Source organism: Gadus macrocephalus, chromosome 2 (genome assembly GCF_031168955.1).
Source record: "Gadus macrocephalus chromosome 2, ASM3116895v1".
Taxonomy (NCBI): domain Eukaryota; kingdom Metazoa; phylum Chordata; class Actinopteri; order Gadiformes; family Gadidae; genus Gadus; species Gadus macrocephalus.
The window spans coordinates 19,505,976-19,528,039 of NC_082383.1; the positions used below are offsets into that span (position 1 = coordinate 19,505,976).

At 44.8% G+C, this 22,064-nt stretch overlaps 3 protein-coding genes and 1 non-coding gene across 4 annotated transcripts in view; 2 read left to right on the forward strand and 2 right to left on the reverse strand.

Annotated features, from left to right (window-relative positions):
* Positions 1-88: 88 nt before the first annotated feature.
* Positions 89-161, reverse strand: trnar-ccu (transfer RNA arginine (anticodon CCU)). Its single transcript has one exon. It is a non-coding gene; the product is annotated as a tRNA-Arg (tRNA).
* Positions 162-381: 220 nt separating this feature from the next.
* On the reverse strand, positions 382-9,608 carry pick1 (protein interacting with prkca 1). Its single transcript, XM_060044466.1, has 13 exons — positions 9,436-9,608; positions 8,468-8,529; positions 7,978-8,089; positions 7,339-7,467; positions 5,755-5,821; positions 5,283-5,372; positions 4,695-4,748; positions 4,426-4,488; positions 3,969-4,102; positions 3,387-3,479; positions 2,935-2,985; positions 2,579-2,723; positions 382-2,182 (listed from the first exon to the last, which is right to left on the reverse strand). The coding sequence occupies exons 2-13, from the start codon at positions 8,506-8,508 to the stop codon at positions 1,911-1,913; spliced, it is 1,251 nt and encodes a 416-aa protein (XP_059900449.1). The 5' UTR covers positions 8,509-8,529; positions 9,436-9,608; the 3' UTR covers positions 382-1,910.
* On the forward strand, positions 6,514-13,997 carry LOC132452084 (galectin-2-like). The gene is made up of 5 exons (XM_060044475.1): positions 6,514-6,766; positions 12,458-12,563; positions 12,722-12,801; positions 13,097-13,268; positions 13,772-13,997. The coding sequence occupies exons 2-5, from the start codon at positions 12,561-12,563 to the stop codon at positions 13,928-13,930; spliced, it is 414 nt and encodes a 137-aa protein (XP_059900458.1). The 5' UTR covers positions 6,514-6,766; positions 12,458-12,560; the 3' UTR covers positions 13,931-13,997.
* A 3,191-nt stretch (positions 13,998-17,188) lies between these two features.
* The window catches only part of LOC132469824 (TOG array regulator of axonemal microtubules protein 1-like), a 36,347-nt gene continuing 31,471 nt past the window's right edge, over positions 17,189-22,064 (forward strand). Inside the window, exons 1-8 of the mRNA XM_060067907.1 lie at positions 17,189-18,583; positions 19,058-19,180; positions 19,290-19,667; positions 19,947-20,069; positions 20,179-20,595; positions 20,926-21,043; positions 21,145-21,250; positions 21,645-21,880. Coding sequence (XP_059923890.1) covers positions 18,169-18,583; positions 19,058-19,180; positions 19,290-19,667; positions 19,947-20,069; positions 20,179-20,595; positions 20,926-21,043; positions 21,145-21,250; positions 21,645-21,880 — 1,916 coding nt within the window. The 5' untranslated portion in view covers positions 17,189-18,168. The remainder of the gene's footprint in view (positions 18,584-19,057; positions 19,181-19,289; positions 19,668-19,946; positions 20,070-20,178; positions 20,596-20,925; positions 21,044-21,144; positions 21,251-21,644; positions 21,881-22,064) is intronic.

The following is a 22,064-nucleotide window of genomic DNA, read 5'->3' on the forward strand; positions in this document are numbered from 1 at the left end:
GGATTGCATTTTTATCTCACTGTCGATTCGGTTATTCTTAAACTTCTGTCTATCCAAAATAAGTCAGTATCAGAATAAAAATACAACCCACCCCAGACGGGACTCGAACCCACAATCCCTGGCTTAGGAGGCCAGTGCCTTATCCATTAGGCCACTGGGGCTTTCGTTAAGTAACATGTTTTTCCTGAAATTGATACATTGAATATTTAATATCTACGCTATAAAATACGAACAATTATTAGTTAATTATATTAAATAATAGTTTAATAGATAACTATATTTATCGTGAAAGTAATTAACTTTTAAGTCGTTAGACCAAGATAAAAATAAGAATATCTACATATTATGAATTTAAATATCTATCATGCATCACGCTGGGCGCAGGGAGAAATATATTTTATTCATATTGTCTGATGCCCCTCACGCACACACACACACACACACACACACAAACATAAGCAAACGCTGTGTGATTAAAGCCACAATGAAATAAATCATACCAACCGTATATATCAACAATATTACAATAAACAAAAACCTTAAATAATATTTCAGATACACAAACAGTAATTCCCTCAAGCTGTCCGACATAAAAAGATAGATCACTCCAAGTTTAATTAGTTAACTAAGTCTCATGAATAATGAGGCTTGGAATGACAGAAAAGGGTTGCTCCTCACACTAAGTTAATTTAACAAAACAAAAGTGGAAAATATAACTACATAAAATCAAAGTACAAGGATGCTTTAGTTTGGTCATAATGCCACAATGATTTCCCTTCATAAATACAATATATCACGTACAGTTTAAAGTTTTAAAATTAACTTTGAAAAGGCAAAAGAGACGTAGGCTATAGATTTTTAGTGCACTCAATTATAGAGGATCTGAAAACACCAGTGTGTGTTTGTAACAAACCTGCGACTTATTTAATCTTGTCTTTATATCCTTCTATCCATTATTTATTTATTTCTACTAGATATGTTTAGTAATTTTACTCAGTTATCAGTTTGTATAGAACTTATAATAATTCCCATTGCCATTCATAAAGGCTTGAGCATTGGCTGAAATATAAAAGCACTTATTGCCTTTTAGCGCGGAGGGTCCGTTAACCCTAATGTATGATCTGTATTAATACCCCTTCATGTTACAACATCCTACACAGGCAGTCAGAAGAGAAGGCACCAAACATTCAAACAGTACTGCTGACCGCGCCATAGACGATAAGTCTAAAGTCACTGGGATATACCCCCCCTTCCTGCACTCATCAGAAATAGCACAGGGCTAGCGGTAGCACAGGGCTAGCGGTAGCACAGGGCTAGCGGAGCAGGAAGGATCAAAGGCTTTGATTTGTGGTTGAGACGAACATGCATAATGTATCTCATATTACATTAATAGAATCCAGTGTAACCATCAATATTCCTCTGAATTTTAAATGGGAATAATAAACAAATGAATAATAAACTAGATCACTCTGTAACTGTGAACCTTCCAGTGTAATATTCCATTGTAACCTAAACGATTCCAGTGTAACTGAGAACATTCCAGTGCAACAGAACATTCCAATGTAACTATATGAATATTCCAGTGTAATATTCCAGTGTAATCCAGAACATTCCAGCGTTACTGAGGACATTTCACTGTAATATTCCGGTATAACTGAGATTATTCCAGTGTAATATTCCAGTGTAACTCTGCCCATTCACTGGCGGCACAGCAGGACTTCAGCAGGCCTCTGTCACGGTCGTGGTCTGATCAGGTGACCTTCTCGGCACACGGGCAGGTGGGGGGGGGGGAGAGGTTATTTTACAGAAGCAGTGCAGGAAGATCTCAAGGTGGTGGGGGTGGGGGGGGGGGGGGGGTAAGAAGAAGAAGAACCACCAGAGGCGGGACAGATCACATGACCCTGTGACCCTCACTCGTCGTCAATCAGCTTCTCGCCGCCGTTCTCCGCCTGTCTGCCCACTCCTCCTCCGCCCTCCTCCTTGTCCTTCGCCTCCTCCTCCTCCTCCTCCTCGTCCTCCTGGTCGTCGTAGGCCTGTGATTGGCCGCCGTAGTTGATCATGGTGCGGGAGAGGTCCACCTCGATGGGGAAGACGTCCGCCTCCTTCAGCACGGCGTAGCACTCGTCGTAGTAGCGCGACATGCCCGACACGAAGCGCTGCAGCTGGAACACGATGTCCTGGACTGGAGAGGGGAAGGCGGGGAGGGGGGGGGAGGAGGGAGAGTGGGGGGAGGAGGGGGGATTAAGAGAGGGGGGTGGGGGGTTAGGCGAGAGTAGAAAGGAGACAGGAGGGAAAGAGAGGAGGAAAGATGAGATGGGAGGAGGAGAGAGAAGAGGAGAGGGGGAGGAGGAGGGAGCGAGGGGGTGTGGGAGTTTAGCGGACAGAGGGGGGGGGGGGGGGGGGGGGGGGGGAGAGGAGTGAAGAGAAGGAGGAGAGGAGAGAAAACAAAGAATAGAATGATCGGTGGAAGGAAGGAATGAAAATAAGACGAAAGGAAAACAAAAAGGAAATAATTATAATTTTTAATTCAATCTTCTTTCATTGAGGGACAGACAGAGAGTGAGCGGTAGAGGTGTACCGTGTTTCTGGTCCAGCAGTTCGATCTTCTCCAGCACGTCCTTCCTCATCTTGGCGAAGCGTGCCCGGGCCTCCTGACGACAGCGCAGCACCAGACGGTACTCGTAGTTACCAGTACACACCCGGTACATGGGCTCTCCCATGGCCTGCACGTACACACACACACACACACACACACACACACACACACACACACACACACACACACACACACACACACACACACACACACACACACACACACACACACACACACACACACACACGTAAAAGGAATGCATTACTTTTGTAATGCATCTAGTAGTGCTTGTTGTAAACGTGTTGCAGTGTCATCAGAAAGGCAGAGCTGTCACTCACGATGCTGGTGTACTCCTCATCGTCCATCTCCTTCACCTTCAGGCAGTAGGACTGAAGCAGGGGGAACAGACAGTGGTCATGTGATCATCCTGGCAGAACCTCAGCACAACACACAACATCTTCCACTCCGAGCAGCCTGACTCCAGAGCTGAGACCAGCATTAGGCAACTGATGAGGGCCAGAGATAGACTGGGTACCCCCCATCCCGTTCTGCCGGCGAGTTGAATCGCCCTGCAGAACGGTCTGGAGAAGAGCAATACATTTCTTTCTGCTTCCGATAGTTATTTGCGGGAGCCATTCTACAAGCCTCTTGTGCTGAAGAAAATGACAGCAGCCTCCCCAGACCAACGTGCAATCTAAGATGGAGCTTGGTCTGGCGATAGCCAGGCTAGCCCAGAGGTACAGCCTGAGCGGGGGTCAGAAGGGGTCCTGTGGTAAAACACGGTACTTGCCAGGTATTCAAACTTGACGTCCAGGTACTTGCGGATGGTGAGCTTGGTGTCAGGGATGGCTTTGTGGAGGTACGTGTTCAGGTCATGGAGCATCTGTGGAGTAAAGGTGGGGACCGTGTTACACAGAGATACATCGGTGTGAGACGCACCTCTAAACTGGAGGGCATGACCAAGTTAATGGTTTCCCAATGACAACATATGCTGCCAATTATGTCGTCAATATGCAAAGGTGATCTTATTTTGTAGTATTTATTAAAGTTTTACAAAAAGTGAGAAAACTGCCCCTAAATAGAAAAGACCAGTCATTTTGGATTGCTGGCTAGGTGCTTAATAAGCCAGGAAACTAAAAACACAGTGTTGTTTATTTAGCAATCCATTATTAGCTATTAAGCTTGATAATTAAAACACCAAGTATTAGCTCATCAGCAAGCTAATTAAACAGCCAGTATTAGCTTATTAGCTAGCTAATCAGCTAGCCAATATGAGTTATCCATGTTAGCCAACAATGCTCATAATGACGATTAGGCTGGAGCGCTGGATGCCATGTTGCGCGAACATTACAGCCGGTAGAACGTTACTCACCGGCTTGATGGTCTTCAGCAGCTGGATTCCGAACTTCTCGATGTTGCGGTGGGCGTCGGCGAACTTCACGAAGGCCTCGCTGGCCGCCGCCTGCGGCTCCCGCACGCCGATGACGGAGAACACGTCCCCGAACGCTGTCAACGGTCACCATGGTTACATATCTGTCACCTGACCTCATGTGCAAACAGACATCGGGGAGCTGCAACGATGTGCAATTCTTCAGCTCATATTCTAAAACGGAGCTGGACGTGACGTCAGATGATTTAAAATCGGCGGATTCAAATGAAATATTCAAATTAGCGGAATGATACAGGTTTGTGATAGAAAGTCACTTTCCACCAATAAACAAAAAGATAAACAAAGAAATATATAAACCAACGATATAAGCGGGAAATTCAAGATCTAAACATTATATTTATGTTGATTTATAGAGCTGATGGTACGTTCTGAAGCTCACCTCTGTGGGTCTGAGAAAGCTCAAAGAAGGCCCTGAGAAGCCTCTTGGTGTGCTCCATCAAGCCTGAAAAAAACCAATAACAAACAATAAAAACTTGTATAAAGCGGTTTCAATACTGGGTACAGTGCCAGTAACCGTAGCATTCTGAGAGTCTATTTATCAAGAGTGTGCCAATTAACAAAGTCCTTCAAAATCAATTAGACGACTGCTTCTGTCAGTGTTTAGTTAGTCTCTATACAGAATAATCAAAAGGTAAGTTATAAACATACCTTTATAAAGCTCTGCCGTTTTCTCCAACTCCTCCAGCCTCTTGACCAGTCCGTCTGCAACCACACATCGTCACAAAACAACAAGCATCACCCTTAGCGGGTAATAACACAGATGATAAACGGACTGCATTTATGAAGAACCAGTGGCCACTCAGAGCGCTTTACAATATTGCCTAACATTCACGGCAGTGTCAACCATACAAGTTGACAGCCAGCTCGTCAAGATCAGAGTTCGGCGTCTTGCTCAGGGGCACCTTGACACTCCGCCTTAGCTGGAGATCGAACTAGCAACCGGAAGGTTTCTAGTTTGATCCCTGGCTCCTCCCCGCTGAGTGTCAGGTATCGCAGAGCGAGATGCCTCACCCTTACATTCACACGTTCACACACCGACGGCGGAGTCGACCATACAAGGCGACAGCCAGCCCGTTAGGAGCAGTTGGGGGGAGGTCTCTTGTTCAGGGACACCTCGAAACTCTGGCGAGGAGGAGCCAGGGATCAAACTAGAGACCAGCCAACCCACTCGGCCTCCTGAGCCACGTGCCGCCCCTAGACCGCTTCAGACCAGCCAGTACGCCGGGGGGGTCTCACCGTTGCAGAGGATGGCCCGGCTGAGGCCCAGGGCGTCGGCTGTGCCGGAGCTCATGTTCTCCACCAGGCGGTGCTTCACCTTCTTCAGCACTGGAACACAAACATACACACACACACACACACAAATACACACACACACACGAGAGACTATCAATCCACTAGGAATTCAACCATACTATTAATGGTATTACAACTTTGCAACGACACGATATATAACTTTCTTCATCTCGGTCTTGGACCGGTATAATTTTCAAACTAGTGACATATCGGAGCAGTGTCTTATAGGGCTGCACGATATACGTTTTCGCATTGTAATCGCTCATCGCCGAATAAAAAGGGTTCCAAACGGATCTACGCAGATGCACTCCACTACAAAATCACCCGCGATACGCATCACGATATTTTTCTAATGACACCGACGCAGTATTCTCCGTGGGAGGTCGTCTCTGTGCACGTGTCTCACAGCCCTCACCTATGTCCAGGGACTTGCCCTGCTTGGGGTCCGCCTGCAGCTTGTTGTAGTGGATCACAGCTTCTTCCTAACACACACACACACACACACACACACACACACACACACACACACACACACACACACACACACACACACACACACACACACACACACACACACACACACACACACACACACACACACACACTTCAGTCATGTTAGGCTGAACCCGTTTCAAGTTGAAAATCGTTGCTATTTGTTAGTTATTTCAACGTTTATTCCTAAGTCTATTAATGTTATTTTGGTTCTGAGGACAATTTACCGGCTTAAAGGGGGACGTCTCGCTCTGCAGTTTTCTAATAACTGAGCGAGTTTTGTTTACAACACGCAGATGGAAGAACTCTCTTAGAGAAGAACTTGGGATAGACTCGGATAGAAGCATTTCAACCAACACATCACCAGTGTACAGGGTTGATGCATGATGGGATGGAAAATCAGAAGAAACTTCCTAACCCAGCCCCAGAGAGTAGCTTGGGGAGAAGGATTCTGCACTCGAATGCAAACCCTCCTGTTACCCTGTACTGCTGCAGGATAAATCCTTCTATACTGCGGTCGTTTTCAGAGTGATCTAGTTCTACTCGCTAACTAGCGAACTAACTCATGAACTCCATAACGAACTAATCCAAGCACTGGCGTAGCTACACCACGGTGTAGCGCGCCCAAACAGAGAGACTGACGGTGGAGCCATGGTGCGTAGGATTAAGCAGTAAGCCTTTAATGCCACAATTCATCCCTGGTCCCTCACCGGGGGCAAGGGGCCTCATCCAGCATCCTGGCTCCACAATGGACCCTAAAGACAACACTGGTGCGCTGGGCAGTGACGTAAGGCCGCGCCTGAGGCTGGACGAGAGTGAGGGTTCTCCTAGTCAGGTCTGAATGAGTTTGACTCACTCTGGGTGGATTCAGAGCCATGCAGACCCACACGAGGCATTGAATACCGAGCGCTGTGGGGCGGATACACAAACTGTCTGTGAGTAGCTTTCTCTGTCCCTGGCCTTTGCCGCTTTTCCATGCCCTTTGTTTTATTGATTTGTGAATTTATGGAACATTTGAAAAGCAACCTTGTTTATTTGCTCAGTTTAAAAATCAAAATTTAACGCTACAGATGGAAGATCAAATAAAGTAACCAACATTGATTGCGCAATACTTTAAGTAGGCATTAAAAACATAAATATACAACAACGAAGAGTAGAACTAAATCCACATTCTGGTTAGAGTACAGGAATTAAGAGAACATCAGGTTATTCTACTGGTAGATGTGTTTGACTCTGAGCAGAAAGGTTCTTGGTTCGATCCTTATCCTCCAGCTCCCTGGAAGCTTCTTTGAGCACAATGCCCGACCAGATCCCAACCAAGCCCCTGGCGACCTGCATGCATCTCTTTAGATAAAAGCGTCTAAAGCCTAATGAATAAACCTCTGATGCGAGAACCAATAGGAACGGAGAACAGGGAACAAAGTGGGGGACAGTGGAGGAGTCAGGGGCAGTCATTCCGTCAGGCTGCAGTCATTCCCCCGCCAGTGATGGGCTGTGGGCTGCCTACCTGTACAGCCTGGATCATCTTGGCCACCTCCACCTTGGTCTTCCCCTTCACTAATTTGCCGTTGACCCCGGTGATCTCATCGCCCGCCGCCAGCGTGCCCTCCAAGGCCGCGGGCGTGTTGTCGAACACCTGCAAAGCCACCCACGAATAGTTACCCAGTGCCCATTTCACAATTGAAAGGTTGCGAAATAATAATGTTATAAAAATAATTTTACGTTTTTATAATGTTTCAACACATTTCGTTTGAATTATATTCAATAAATGTGTCATGTGAAATGACATGATGTCATTAGCATTATACAGATGTGACCAAACTGAACCATGCAGTTAGCATTGAAGTATGTGCGCGTGTGTATATGTCTCTCTGTGTGTGTGTGTGTGTGTGTGTGTGTGTGTGTGTGTGTGTGTGTGTGTGTGTGTGTGTTTCTCTGTGTTTGTGTATACGTCTTTGTTTGTGCGCGTATATATGTCTCTGAATGTCTTTGCGTGTGCTTTTGCGCGTGTGTGTGTGTGTGTGTGTGTGTGTGTGTGTGTGTGTGTGTGTGTGTGTGTGTGTGTGTGTGTGTGTGTGTGTGTGTGTGTGTGTGTGTGTGTGTGTGTGTGTGTGTGTGTGTGTGTGTGTGTGTGTGTGTGTGTGACCTGTACGATGTAGAGACAGGGACAGTGCTGGGCCCCGCCCCCGATGCTGATGCCAATCAGGTTCTGCCCGTCCTTCTTCAGAGTCACCGTTCCGGGGACCGTGGGTATGCCCCTGTAGGGGGAGGGGCCAACACGTGTCAATCAAGAGAAGACCAAGAGATCAAGATCATATTTACATCCATCATATTGTAATCCATATAAATATGATTTTTACCTCTCAGCTTAGAACAGTTGTAAGATAAGCAATAGATATTAGAAAAAATATACTCTATATCTATCTATCTATCTATAGTAGTATGTAGGTAAATAGAGGGAAAGATGGGTAAAGAATCTTTATTGATTATATTTCTCATTCGTGTTGATCGCGTGATATGATATTTCACTCATAATTCATACATAAGAAAAGTCAAGTTCTAAACTTTTAAATCCGTTTTTTTATATAAACAGACAAAAAACTATAACATTAACCACGGTATAAATGGTGCCTTACAACTTGTCTTCTTCAAGGTCATAGTCCATGTCAGTGAACATTCCACTACTGCCTCATCCAACCTGTCAGACCAAACACAGGAACATTATCAATGTTACTTGAAATCTCAACACATCCAGCACATAATCACACATTTAGAAAACTGGTTACTTTCTTTAATGTTTCAGAATAATAAGACACCTGGTGATGATAATAACAATTATGATATTGATCTCTATATTTATGCAGCACGTTTTTTTACAGCAATGTTTACAAAGTGCTTTTTAAGATAAGTGATTAAACTCAGAGATTGAGCCCAACAGGCAAAATTGTTATTATTTGTAATAAATAATGTGTTGATTGTTTCATGCCCAGGGCAGAAATAGGACAGCAATAATTACAGGAGAAAATGCTAGTCTATAAACAAAATGTGGTGTTTTTTTTATCAATTATTACATTATTCTTTATTTGGACAGCCTGGGATTTTGCAATGCAGAGAAGCACATTTTTAATGGAATTTAATGCCAAAGAAGCTACAGCTAGATATCAAGATGATCTAATGCAGATGTACAACATCTGTTCCAGCCTGCTAGAAGCAACACACACACACACACACACACACACACACACACACACACACACACACACACACACACACACACACACACACACACACACACACACACACACACACACACACACACACACACACACACACACACGACCTAGCAGCATGCTAGCAGCAGAGCTTAAGGACCCAGCAGGTGCAGGCAGCTGTTGGATCATCACTGCTGAACGGCTCGCAGTGCAAATCGCACAGTAGACTGCATGTGAAGGAAACAGCCTCGACCGGTGTCCCTGAATGACACCGGACACTGGCCGGACACCATTAGATGACTGGTGGTTTATTAAAGGTGTAAGGGTGACGTCTCCTATGAGAGGAAAGCTACGCCTCTCTGCAGGTCCTCTGTGTGTTAAAGAGAGTTTACCTTGAAATACAACCTGGCTTCGCTCCCGTTATCCTTGACACGCCGGCCAAATAGGCATCGAAGCTTCAGTATGCAACGAAATATAGCGTTAGTTTACTAATGTTTGATTTCCTGGATCGTTTGACGTCACAGGTTCTCTCTGTTTACCTTTGTACGTCACGTCCGGGACAGTGCTCCTCCTTGATGTTTTACTGCGCTTCTTTGTGGTCGCAACATCGCTCCCTTCTGGCCTTATTTGGTACTTTTTGTTGCAACACCGCTCCCTTCTGGCCTTATTTTTATTATTAGGTGAGTGCTGCATGCAGCGCTCAAATAATGTTCTTCATCTTTCTTTCTTTCTTTCTTTCTTTCTTTCTTTCTTTCTTTCTTTCTTTCTTTCTTTCTTTCTTTCTTTCTTTCTTACTCTCTACAAACTTTGGGACCTATCTCCTTCCTCAAATTCTCACCTAGAGACTCCATTAAAAATTGTCAATATTCAGAATAGCTTGGAATCGGGCGCTTCTTTTCATATTATTATTAATTTTTTTTTTAACATGGGAGTCCATGGTACTTCAACTGTTGAAGACCTAACTAAATACATTTTCAACCGTTTATCGTCGTTCAACAAATCGACACACGTAATAAATAATATCTAAAAGGAATTTCAATATCATTTAAACTTTCTTCAGAATCACAGTTTTAGTTGCAAACCGCCATATTCGACACTTTGTCCCATTGAAGCCGTCTGCCCATTCTGACACTTAAATTACATCATGACATCGTAACTCGTTCAAATTTCAATCGTTTACCTTCGTTCAAACCATTTAACAAATCTACACACTCCTATCTTCAATAATATCCAAACGGATTTAAACTTTATCAAGAATCACAGTTTTAGTTTCATACTGGCTTCGTTTTCAGTTGGTCTCATTGATTTACGTTGACGCTGGAGCGCGACGGTTTAGCTGTGTTGCCAGATTGGGCGGTTTTTCCCATTCTATTGAGCTACTTTTAATCACGAACCGGCTCGCTATTCTCTTAAAGGGGACATATTATGAAAACAGCACTTTTCCTGGGATTTGGGGTGTTGCTGTGGGTAGATGGTGCTCCCACACGCATACAAACTTTGAAATAAGTCTGTACATGATTTTTTGAGTGAGATACGCATTTCTTGAAGCAGCCCGCCTCCAGCTACCAAACAAGCGAGTCAGTTTCGGCGCCCCCTCCTACGTAGGAAGGGGGCACATTTGAATATTACCTCCCACTTCCCCACTCCCCTCCAATCAGAGCATCGCTAAGATTGTGTGGACCAGCGGACGAGCAGCTCCGGCGGGGGGAACTCGGCGCTAGCCCTGCAGCTAAGGCCCCGTCCACACGAAGCCGATTTCATGGCGAAACCGCAAAGGTCTTGTACGGTTCGGCCTTCCGTCCACACGAAGCCGGCGAATCCGCTGACCGAAACCGCAAACTTCTGAAACCACCCTCGGAGGTGGTTTCAAATCTACCCGGTTTCGTTTTGGATTCGTGTGGACGCCTGAAACCGACTGAAACCGTAAACCATGACGTCATCGCCCCACCCCTCGACCCGCTAGCCAATGACAGTTTAGCCCGCGGAGTCTCAGAACTCACAACAACAAGGATTTCTGTAGCAGAAGCAGCGCTCCTTATGGGCCTGGAATGTGTACTACAGCGTTTCTACAGATCTACCCGGTTTCGCTTGGCTTCGTCTTTACGGAGATACTGCGAAACCGGATAGATCGAAACCGTAACGGTTTCGCCTGTTTCGGCTTTGTGTGGACGGGGCCTTCATCTATGTGGCTTTATTAAAAAGATATTTTCAACCTCACTTTGTACGACAGCACTCACCGCATTTTCTGCAGGAAACGCATTTTCTAGTTTTATATTCTCTGCATTATTTATATTTAATTACCCTATTTTGGTGCCTGCTGGATCCTGGGTCTGAAGGAGAATACAAATATTATGCTCTTCAGGAATTGTATTGCCGCTTCAAATTTCTAGCCCAGGTTGGACAAAAGTTGTGTTCTGTGTCTATTCAACCTTTTGATGCAAGTTGTAGTCTAAAACCTTTACTTCCTCGTTTCCTGTTGTTCCACCATCGTATATTCCCCCTCTGAAATACTTCCTGCCTATGACTATCAATAAATGTTCAACAGATCAAATTCGAATAACCATGATCAGTTTTTGATTGAAAGGCAAGGCAAGGAAACTTAATTTATGTAGCATTTTTCATACACGAGGCAGACTCAAATTGCTTCACGTAAAAACAGTCATACAATCCAATTAAAAGAAAATAAAGGCAAAGTAAACAAATTCATTGTAAAAAGTAAGGTAGACTTAGCAGTAAGCTAAATAGTAGGATTACTCTGAGGGAGCATTTCAATACAGAAGATATTCAAATGATGGAACATTACTTCTTCAGGACTACTATCAACACCTGATACTATACCATTTTTGGTATGTTGTTTCCTTTTATACTACAGGCATAAAATGGAAATGCATTGATTTAATGTCTTTCACAAATGAATGCTCAAGGATCAACACCAATACTTCCAATCCAGCCGAATCAGATTGAAATCATACAATACATTGAAACAAAATTGTAAATAGGACCTATACAAAATACAAACATTTTGATAAAAATCCAAAAACACCACAGCGAATACTGTGTTGATTGATTGATTTAATCACAGAGGCTTCTGGGTATTTAATGTTATCGCTCACCTCTTAGTAAACATGAGTTAATGAACCTAAAAACAATAGACAGTAGGTGGGTTGACTCTTTGAGTTAATCAAGCTATAACAGCTCTCTCTCTCTCTCTCTCTCTCTCTCTCTCTCTCTCTCTTTCTCTCTCTCTCTCTCTCTCTCTCTCTCTCTCTCTCTCTCTCTCTCTCTCTCTCTCTCTCTCTCTCTCTCTCTCTCTCTCTCTCTCTCTCTCTCTCTCTCTCTCTCTCTCTCTCTCTCTCTCTCTCTCTCTCTCTCTCTCTCTCTCTCTCTCTCTCTCTCTCTCTCTCTCTCTCTCAGGCATACGGTATAAAATTCAACTGATGTGTTCTTCTCAACACATGTCTCCTAGAAAACTAAGTCTGTGAGTTTGGCAAAGGAAAGTTAACCACAGGATCCGATCATGGTAGGTTTATTTCATTGTATTGTTCAATGTTTTTTTGGTCCGTACTGTAAAACAACAACTGCAGATGTATTTCACTTGCTTTAAAACCTTTCATGTTCAATGTCTTTTCATAATACATTTGAATGTAATTTCATTATAAACCTGGACGTTGTACGCAGGGAATGGAGCTCAATAACATTTGTCTCAGCGCCGGAGATCACCTGACCTTCAAAGGATTGATTCTGCCCGATGCTCAAAGGTAAGACAACAGGACAATCAAAGGTAATCGTACTTTAAAACCCGACCTTAAGATGTTTCATTTGTGGTTGTAATGCTGTTGACTGTTTTTGCCTCCTTGCTTAGTGTTAGCTGGTTTTCATGTAACATTTCATGTTTCAATGGGTTTTTGCAGATGGTTCTTGTTAAACTATTCTTTGTTTAACATTTTAGTCATTAGTAGCCTAACTTACGCTAAGTGCAGTTTAGTAAATTTATACATTCTGACTTGCTCTTTGACTTTCGTTACGGATCAATCGATCGATCAATCGATTCAGGTTCCAGTTTGACCTTGGCAGTAGCAGCAATGACTTGGCGTTCCATTTCAACCCTCGTTTCCACGACGACGATGATGGAGCCGTGCTCATTTGCAACTCCAAGTGTGATGGTTGCTGGGGCGATGAGAAGCGGGAAAGTCATAATCCTCTAAAGCAAGGCGAGGAGGTCAAGGTCGGACATAAAGCTCTCCCCTGCTGTTATTCACATAGCATTATTCTACTATATCATATGTCATATATCAAAACTTCTAGTGCTTGCGTATGTGTGGGTGAGTCCGGCAGTGTCTTGGTCTGGGTGTGTGTGTTGTGTCTGCGTGCATGTATTCAGGCTTTGAGTCCAAACAAAGAAAAAACAATCTCTGTATATTCCTCTGTATATTACACTCATCACTGATGTTTTATAAAATGTATTACCCTTTTAAAATGGGTTCTAAGTTCATGTTAAAATATGTCTTTGTTTAAAATCATCAAATGATAGACATTGCAGATGTTTGTCAACCAAATCTGCGCACCTTCTTGCCATGAAAGATATTTTTTGATTCTGTTGCGTTTTTTATTTTATTTTTTTTTATTTGTAGTTTAGTAAAAACTAAGGCCATTCGTTTTTTTTCGTCTTTGTGTTATTGGTTCTAGTTGTTTCTAAAATGTATTGTTTTCATTTCACATTTTCCCCAGATTGTGTTGAAGTTTACGGGAGACATGTTTAAGGTGGAACTTCCTGGTGGACAGACAGTTGAGTTCCCAAATCGCGAAGGAGCCAGCTTCATCAGCTATGTCAGCGTGAAAGGAGACCTGCAGATCTCTTCCTTTAAAATCAAGAACAATGGCTACTAACTTGAATGGTGACACAAATAGACTGAATTCAAGTAACCAGCCTTTTCATTAAACTCATTGTACGAAATTTCAGTTTAGTAGTATGTCTGTGTGTGTCTTTTATTTTTGTGACAGTATTCAACCAATCTGCTAAGATTTAAATGTGAACATAGTATCTCAAACCTTAACCTCCAACGGCTGCTAGGAGCATGGCTCTATGCCCATTATTCAATGGACACCATGCATGAAAGTGTTAATTAGAGGAATTCATTAAATAATCTTAATGTGAAAGTTCAATGAGGTGTGTAGATTGGTACCATCAGTGATGTTGGAATGTCAGATAGTGTAGTAGAGCAGCGTTTTTTTTTTTTCTTGCTGGCAAGATAAGTAACTCTTAGTTCATCCCAAATCATTGATTATGTGAGCTTTTTCTGAAAACGGGCATTGGTTTAATACATTTGAACTAGAACAGGCATTGACATTAGCCCTCATTTATGGCCCCTTAAGGCTTTTTTCAGCAGCTGTGCCAACCATCTCTGTTAATACAATCATTTTACTATCTATCAACATATCGTGAACGACTGAAACGTAGTGTGAAGAACTCAAAGAATAACTTTTTATTCACAGAAACCCAGGGGCAGCCTATTGAAAAACCCTTTGCCAAACAGTAGTTTGATGACATTCAAAGTTTTTGTTTGTGCTGCATATTGTTTGTCGAGGTGGCTGTAATTTTTTATTTTTAAAACATGGTTGCATTCAGGTCCAAAATTGGTTTGAAAAATACCTTCAGGAATTTTGCGAGTTAAATCCCATGCAGTATTTTCCAGGTATACTGGAAAATTATCCAGTTATACTGGAAAATACTAATAGAACTAGTTTCAGATTCCCCCTTTCATGGCATTTCTTTAAAGCTATACTGTACGATGTGAGAGAGCTAGCATGATTTGAAATTAGCTTCTCTTCGGAGTTCCGTTTAACTCCTCCCCCACCCTTCAGGACTCCCTGCCCCAACCCCTCGACACAGAGCCGTGCACGAGCGCTAATGCTGCTTACGGCTTACTTCAACGGCAACCATTGCGTCACTTTTCAGGCCATTCAACTCCCTCAGCTGTCGCCATCGCTGAAAAGCGAATCCAATATTTATTCTCGTTTTTCCTCGAGCATTCTCCAACTTTTTTTTTGTTGCTGCCTTTTCATTTTCTGTCTTTCCTTTTCTTGCCTTTTTAAAAGGATGAACTGGGGCAAGTAACGGTGGCAGTGGTAACTTCTGTTTTTTTTCTTCCATCGTGTTAACGTTGTAGGCTCACTAGGTCTAGTCCACTGTCATGAACTACTATGATAACAACGCTTTCTTTGCCCTCCGTGAACGCGCTCAGGCCGGCTCAGGCTCGTACACAGAGGGGAGAGAACGCGCAGGCTTGTGATTGGTTCTTTAGATTCGGGTACAATGTCTCCGATTGGTAAGCATTTTAACAGGTTTATAGCAGATACAGAATTCGTTTTTTTTTTCCGCTTCTTTTTCATTGCCCATAAGTTATTTATTGCTGTCAGGATGTATAAACCAATTTCAACAACATATTAAAAAGTGCATATCACTGAAAATCGTACAATATGCCTTTAAGGTCTTCAAAGTTTGAAATGAATTGGAAAAACTAGTTAGCATGCCATACCCTATATAGTCATAATAGCGTGCACTGGGGCCCGTCAAAACTACCTTCCAACACTGCTTCGGATTGTAAATAATGTGTAATTGGAGTCTATTTAGGGTGCCAAGCACAAAGTGCGAAGGCAACCTATTTGACTCACACAGCCTAAACCGCTCGCACACGTTTTATGAAACATACTACAGCTTTAGAGGCTGACTCAAGATTAACAGAGAGCAGATATTACACCGATTGGCCCAAAGGTGGCACTATAGCAACAGTCCAAAAATGCACAATTTGAACAAACATATCTCATAACCGCTTTGACTTAGAGTCATGACACTTTGTTTACGCATGCTTATCCTCATGGTGAACAAATATGCCTCAAGAACCAATGACTTTATTTGGATAGATTTACGACCATCTCTTTTACTTTGTTAAAAACACTAAATTCCTTAAAGGGAAACTTCACCCATTTCCATTAAGCTTTGTATCGTTAGTAACCCACTCATATTTTTGAATGGTCGAGCATCATTCCCTTATTTTCCCCTGAGACCGGAGAGATCCGTATCGATCTCTAAGACTTCAGGGACCCACTGATGCTACAGACCTATTAGATCAGTGCCAGTGGGTGGGACTTCACCATCAGAAACTGACATCCACAGCGTCTGAAGCTAAGCTAACAGACGCTGTGGAGAAAACTGAATTAACGACAATGGCGGAAGCTACTGGATCTTATATAGAAGATGTGGATTTCGAAAATCTGATGTTCGAATCAGATGTTCGTGGCTACCTTTACGAGCCGCAATATAGCGACGAGAAGCTGAAGCTGTTAGATGATTCATTTGAAGGATGTGGTGTTTGAATATGTTATTTTGTCCTTGACCCTGATTCAATGAGCATCTGTTATCAGGCCGTAAACCAACAGACCTAGCCAACAATAGGTCATTGGTCATAAGCATCTGTCTTTGGCTAGTGACTTAAATCGCCCAAAAAAATTATAAATTGCATAACTGAATATTGTGTCGTTCTCAGCATGGAAAATGAATACAGAACCGAAAGGAAGAGGCTAACCGGCCATGTTTCAAACTTTTGAGCACTAAAGTAAACCCAGCTTTGGCCTGTGAGTGGCACTAAAGATTTCAGATCGGGCCCCCAAATTGATATGAGGGTGTCTTTCTTGCGGTTTGAAATGATTGGTTTCAGGTCCTATGCTGCCACCTGCTGCAAAACCATAACCTTGAAATGCGTAGTAGCGTAGTAGTTTAGGCAATCAGATATTTTATGATGATTGAATGTGGAAATGTTGAATATTCTACTTTGCAATGTTCAGATGCACATGAATATGAACGCATGCATTCATATGTGTGATTCACTGATGTCCAACTCAGGTTGGTTTAATCCTCACACGGTCATATCACACCTGGTGCAATTTTCTGTATCAGTAGCATGCATACGCAATAATGCAAAACATCAGTGTTTTGTGATATTTTTGTTTCCAAGATCTGGGGTATCCTGTAGGCTGGTTTTCTATTAAAACACACACAAATTACTGTGAGGTCACAATGCGCTCAATGATAGGTTCGGGAAGCTGGACTCGTCATAATGTCTCGTGTCAATCAAGTAGGCCTACCTGCTCAAGTTCTAAAGTTTTCATTCGCCCTTCGACGCCAAGTAGAGGTAAGTCATGAACTATAGCTCTAAGTAATAAGTAGTCCCATTTTATGTCAATGCTATTATAAATCCGTCCCTGGCACATTATTACATATCAATTATATATTTATCGAAGTGTAAAAGATAAATCTAGCCTACCACATATTGCTCGATTGAAATAAGGTTAAGCCGTGCTCGGGGCGTCGTGGACCTCGGGCCCGCCACGGCCTCTCTCACCTCGCTCTCCAACGAACACCAAAGGGCCCTTGCCCCCTCTTCGAAAAGTTCAATGTCATTTTAGAAAGTCATCTAACTGATCGATAACGCTAACAATTATGTATGTTATTGTAAATGTTTTTTCACGGGGAAAACACCGATCGATTTATCGTCGTAACCTTTTGTCACCATAACCGTAAAGTCGAAAACCATAACCGTAATACCGCATGAATATACAGATCGGTACATTTGTGGAACGTTCTTGCTGCATGTATTCACGCCATCGCACTTAATGAGGGTCATATCTGAAGCAATGCTGCTGCTGGAGGTGTTTTAACGACTGCATTAGCTCACTCTCTTACTAGCTAGTGGCTAGTGACGTTTATGTTATTACATGGTTCGGTATGCGCTGCACTCACACTCGTGGTTGGTTCAACTTTTCAGTGATGAACCGTGACTTTTACCGAATTAGTGTCTTTATCGACTTCCAATGCAAGTAATGTTGTTGTAAACCTAATGAGACACCGTGATAGGAGCGTACAACTCATGCCGTTTTATTCTCTTTTCACACATTTTTCACATCACTCACACACTTAATTTCTTGTACCAGAATTCAAAATTGCATGAGTATGCTTCAGACCCAAGCAGTGGTCCAATCTATGTATGTGGTAAAGACTCCATTAATTAAATAATAAATTGAATACGTTTCATTACAGAGACTCATAGAGAGATTATCGAACAGCGACGATGGACAGGAAGACATTGTTTTCTTTGTGGGCTCAACTGACCCCTGCTTCCATCATGATGGCGGACAGGGAGTCCTACACCGAGGTGACCAGGCTCGTCCCCGCCCCCCCTACTGAGGCCAAGCCCCCGGGCCTTAACCCCCGCTACCCTCGTGGGGCTAGGCTGCCCCGGTTGGCTGCCCCAGCTGGTGGCAGCAACGAGAGGGTCGTTCTCCGCCCCCCTACTGAGGCCAAGCCCCCGGGCCTTAACCCCCGCTACCCTCGTGGGTCTAGGCTGCCCCGGTTGGCTGTGGCTGAGGAGGCTGTCGGCCAGGAAGCCTGGATCCAGGCGGCCCACTCCGACACCGTGTCCCCCCGTGCACGGGCTCTGGGTGCCGCCTCGAGCCAGGAGACTTCCCCGGGCCGAACCCCCCCAGGTGACGAAGTCATATACTTAAGTGTATTGCAAATATAATTGAAGCATACAAAAGTTATGACAAGTATACTTTTACTTTTTGTGCTTAATTAAAAGTATGTTTAACGTATGTACTTTTCAAAAGTGTACTTCATAATAAATGTCATTAAGTTCCACTTTAATGTACTGAAAAACAAGTATTCTAATTCTGAAATACTTAAAGTGGTATTGCATTGTAATTATAAAAAGTGTACTTTATTGTAAGTGTATTGTAAGTTGTACGTATGTGTACTTAGAAAAAGTATACTAAATAGCAAAGTAGAAGTGTATTTTAGTATACTTGCAGAAAGTTAATCTCAAATTGTATTAGAATGCCTTAGAAAAATTGCAAATAGGTGGTCATTTAGTGTACTTATGTAAGTACACTTATTTTCAAGTCCTGTGTACTACACTATTCAAATGTTTTATTAAAGTGTACTTAATTTCCCCTCATTAGAAGTGGCTGACCCTGACCACCCTCGTGGGGCTAGGCTGCCCCGGTTGGCTGCCCCACCCGCTGGCGCCAACGACAGGATCGTCCTCCGCCCTACTGAGGCCAAGCCCCCACATAGACCCCCAGGTGAACAAGTAGTACACTTTATTGTAGTACAAATATAATTGAAGTATACAAAAGTTATTCCAATTATATTTGTTGCTTTAAAGTATGTTTAACGTGTACTTTTAAACAGTGTCCTTCACAGTGGATCTGTGGGACGCCCCGCTGAGCTCCGCCTCCTCGTCCCGGAACGCCGCTGCCTCCGCCCGCCGCCGGGCGCTCAGAGGCGCCGAGGCGGACCTCTCGGGGACGGAGCGCTCCCAGTCCGCCAACGGCCAGAGGTCCCAGGCCCCAGGCAGGATCGTCCTCCGCCCCCCTACTGAGGCCAAGCCCCCGGGCCTTAACCCCCGCTACCCTCGTGGGTCTAGGCTGCCCCGGTTGGCTGTGGCTGAGGAGGCTGACGGCCAGGAAGCCTGGATCCAGGCGGCCCACTCCAACACCGTGTCCCCCCGTGCACGGGCTCTGGGTGCCGCCTCGAGCCAGGAGACTTCCCCGGGCCAAACCCCCCCAGGTGAAGAAGTCGTATACTTTAGTGCATTGCAAGTGTACTTTATTGTAAGTGTATTGTAAATTGTACGTATGTGTACTTGGAAAAAGTATACTGAATAGCAAAGTAGAAGTGTATTTTAGTATACTTGCAGAAAGTGAATCTCAAATTGTATTAGAGTGCCTTAGAAAAATTGCAAATACGTGGTCATTGTGTACTTGTGTAAAGTACACTTATTTTCAAGTCCTGTGTACTACACTATTAAAATGTTTTATTAAAGTGTACTTAATTTCCCCTCATTAGAAGTGGCTGACCCTGACCACCCTCGTGGGGCTAGGCTGCCCCGGTTGGCTGCCCCAGCCGCTGGCGCCAACGAGAGGATCGTCCTCCGCCCTACTGAGGCCAAGCCCCCACATAGACCCCCAGGTGAACAAGTAGTACACTTTATTGTAGTTCAAATATAATTGAAGCATACAAAAGTTATTCCAAGTATATTTGTTGCTTTAAAGTATGCTTAACGTGTACTTTTAAACAGTGTCCTTCACAGTGGATCTGCGGGACGCCCCGCTGAGCTCCGCCCCCTCTTCCTGGAACGCCGCTGCCTCCGCCCGCCGCCGGGCGCTGAGAGGCGCAGAGGCGGACCTCTCTGGGACGGAGCGCTCCCAGTTCGCCAACGGCCAGAGGTCCCAGGCCCCAGGCAGCCCGCCGGCCTCTGACGTTCCTGAAGGCGCGGCGGGCAGAGGTAAGTGCGCGTTCAGCCCGTTTCCCCCTGTGCAGGAGCGTCTGAGGAACGGCAGGATCCCCCGGGAGAAGCTCCGGGGCCCGTCCCCCCACCAGGCAGGGGAAGAGGCCGGGCCCTCTGGGAAGCGGCAGGAGAACGGGGGCCACTGTTTCCCCGACCAGAGGCTGACCGCTGAGCCCGAGCTGGAGGAGAAGCTGTTGGATGGCAGAGGTAAGAATGGCATCTCTTGCACAAATAAATCAATCCAAAGTAACTCTTCTTTTTTTATAGGATTGAGCCTGCATGCCACAAAACTTTAATTATTAGCCCGGGCTTTCATTTGTTTCAATCCCTGAACTCAAGCGGCTTGTGTTTGGGACAGGCGTCCATATGGAACAGGCCTTTAATTCCTTTGGATTTTCCTTTTGGTGAACTGATGCCATCTCTTGGCGAAAGTTGGTAATGCTCGGAACTACGTCTGTGATGTTGTCACGCGACCCTGGCAAGGCGCCGGCGTCTAATTGAGACCGGCGTTTATTTTTCAAACGTGTGTGTGTGCAGATGAGCCGGCCCAGGGCTCCCTCAGTGGCCCCCAGCGAGACCCACCCGGGCCCCACCCCTTCCCCAAACCTGAGCTGGCCATGACACAGAGCCTCACTCTCATCAGCTCAGAGAACTGGTGAGACACACACACACACACACACCACACACACTCAGAATTAGTCGAAGCAATCCAAACTTGTGTTTCATCTGACTGACCTGCTGTGGTTCTGAACGCAGGCAGGAGAAGATGGAAGGGCTCACGGTGCTGCGCAGTCTGGCCCAGAACCACGTGGACACGCTGCTCCCCAGGCTCCGCGACGTCTGCCTCGCCCTCGTGCAAGAGGTAGCTCCCCCTCTCTGGGCCTGCTCCCTGGTGCTCTCTCTCTCTCTACCGCGTAACATGGAGACCAGCGTCTGTCACTGTGGGTGGGCGTGTGAGTGGGCGGGCGGCTGGGTGTGGACAGTCCGTCACAGTCTGCAAGTGTAAAACTAACTCAATCCTGTCTACAGCTTAGTCTATATACCTCGCTGTGTGTAAAACCATCCCCATCAATTCTACACCATAGAACGAGTGGTTGATTCGACATGAACAATGTTAGCAAAACACAGCCTTGAATGAAGCGAGGAGTGTGAAACGTACTATAATGTAACGCCTTCCTTCATGTAGCGCTTTCCAAGACACTCAATGAACCTTTACAGAGTGAGTGGTGTCTACCACGTGTGTGTCTGGTTCTCAGGTGAAGAACCTGCGTTCGGGCGTGTCCCGCGTAGCCGTGTGCACGCTGGGCGTCCTGTACTGCCACCTGCAGCGGGCCATGGACAAGGAGGTGGACACCACGGCCAGGGCGCTGCTGCACAAGGCGGCCGAGAGCAACGCCTTCATCCGGGAGGAAGTGGACGCGGCGCTGGGCCACATGGTGCGGCACTGCACGCCGGCACGCTGCATCAACGCCTTCCTGGACGGGGGTTTGAGGTCAGGGGGCTGCACGCACACGCACAACGCAGACACAAACACACTGTATTGCGCCTTGTTATGTTTTCTAGTATATCTACCACAGTAACGGTATTGCAAGATCAAATCTGTGATTTATATAAAGTACAAAGAATCAGCGGCAGATGCAAACGCACAACAGAAAAAGTAGACATTTAAACAGGAC

Excerpts from the sequence above, each read along its gene's own strand:
- pick1 (XM_060044466.1), bottom strand. The coding sequence starts at position 8,508 with ATGTTCACTGACATGGACTATGACCTTGAAGAAGACAAGTT. Across the intron at positions 3,480-3,968 it reads TGCTGAAGACCATCAAGCCG|ATGCTCCATGACCTGAACAC; the intron begins GTGAGTAACGTT and ends TTTACTCCACAG. Across the intron at positions 2,724-2,934 it reads ATGAGGAGTACACCAGCATC|GCCATGGGAGAGCCCATGTA; the intron begins GTGAGTGACAGC and ends GTGTACGTGCAG.
- LOC132452084 (XM_060044475.1), top strand. Across the intron at positions 12,802-13,096 it reads ATTCTGCCCGATGCTCAAAG|GTTCCAGTTTGACCTTGGCA; the intron begins GTAAGACAACAG and ends CAATCGATTCAG. Across the intron at positions 13,269-13,771 it reads AGCAAGGCGAGGAGGTCAAG|ATTGTGTTGAAGTTTACGGG; the intron begins GTCGGACATAAA and ends CATTTTCCCCAG.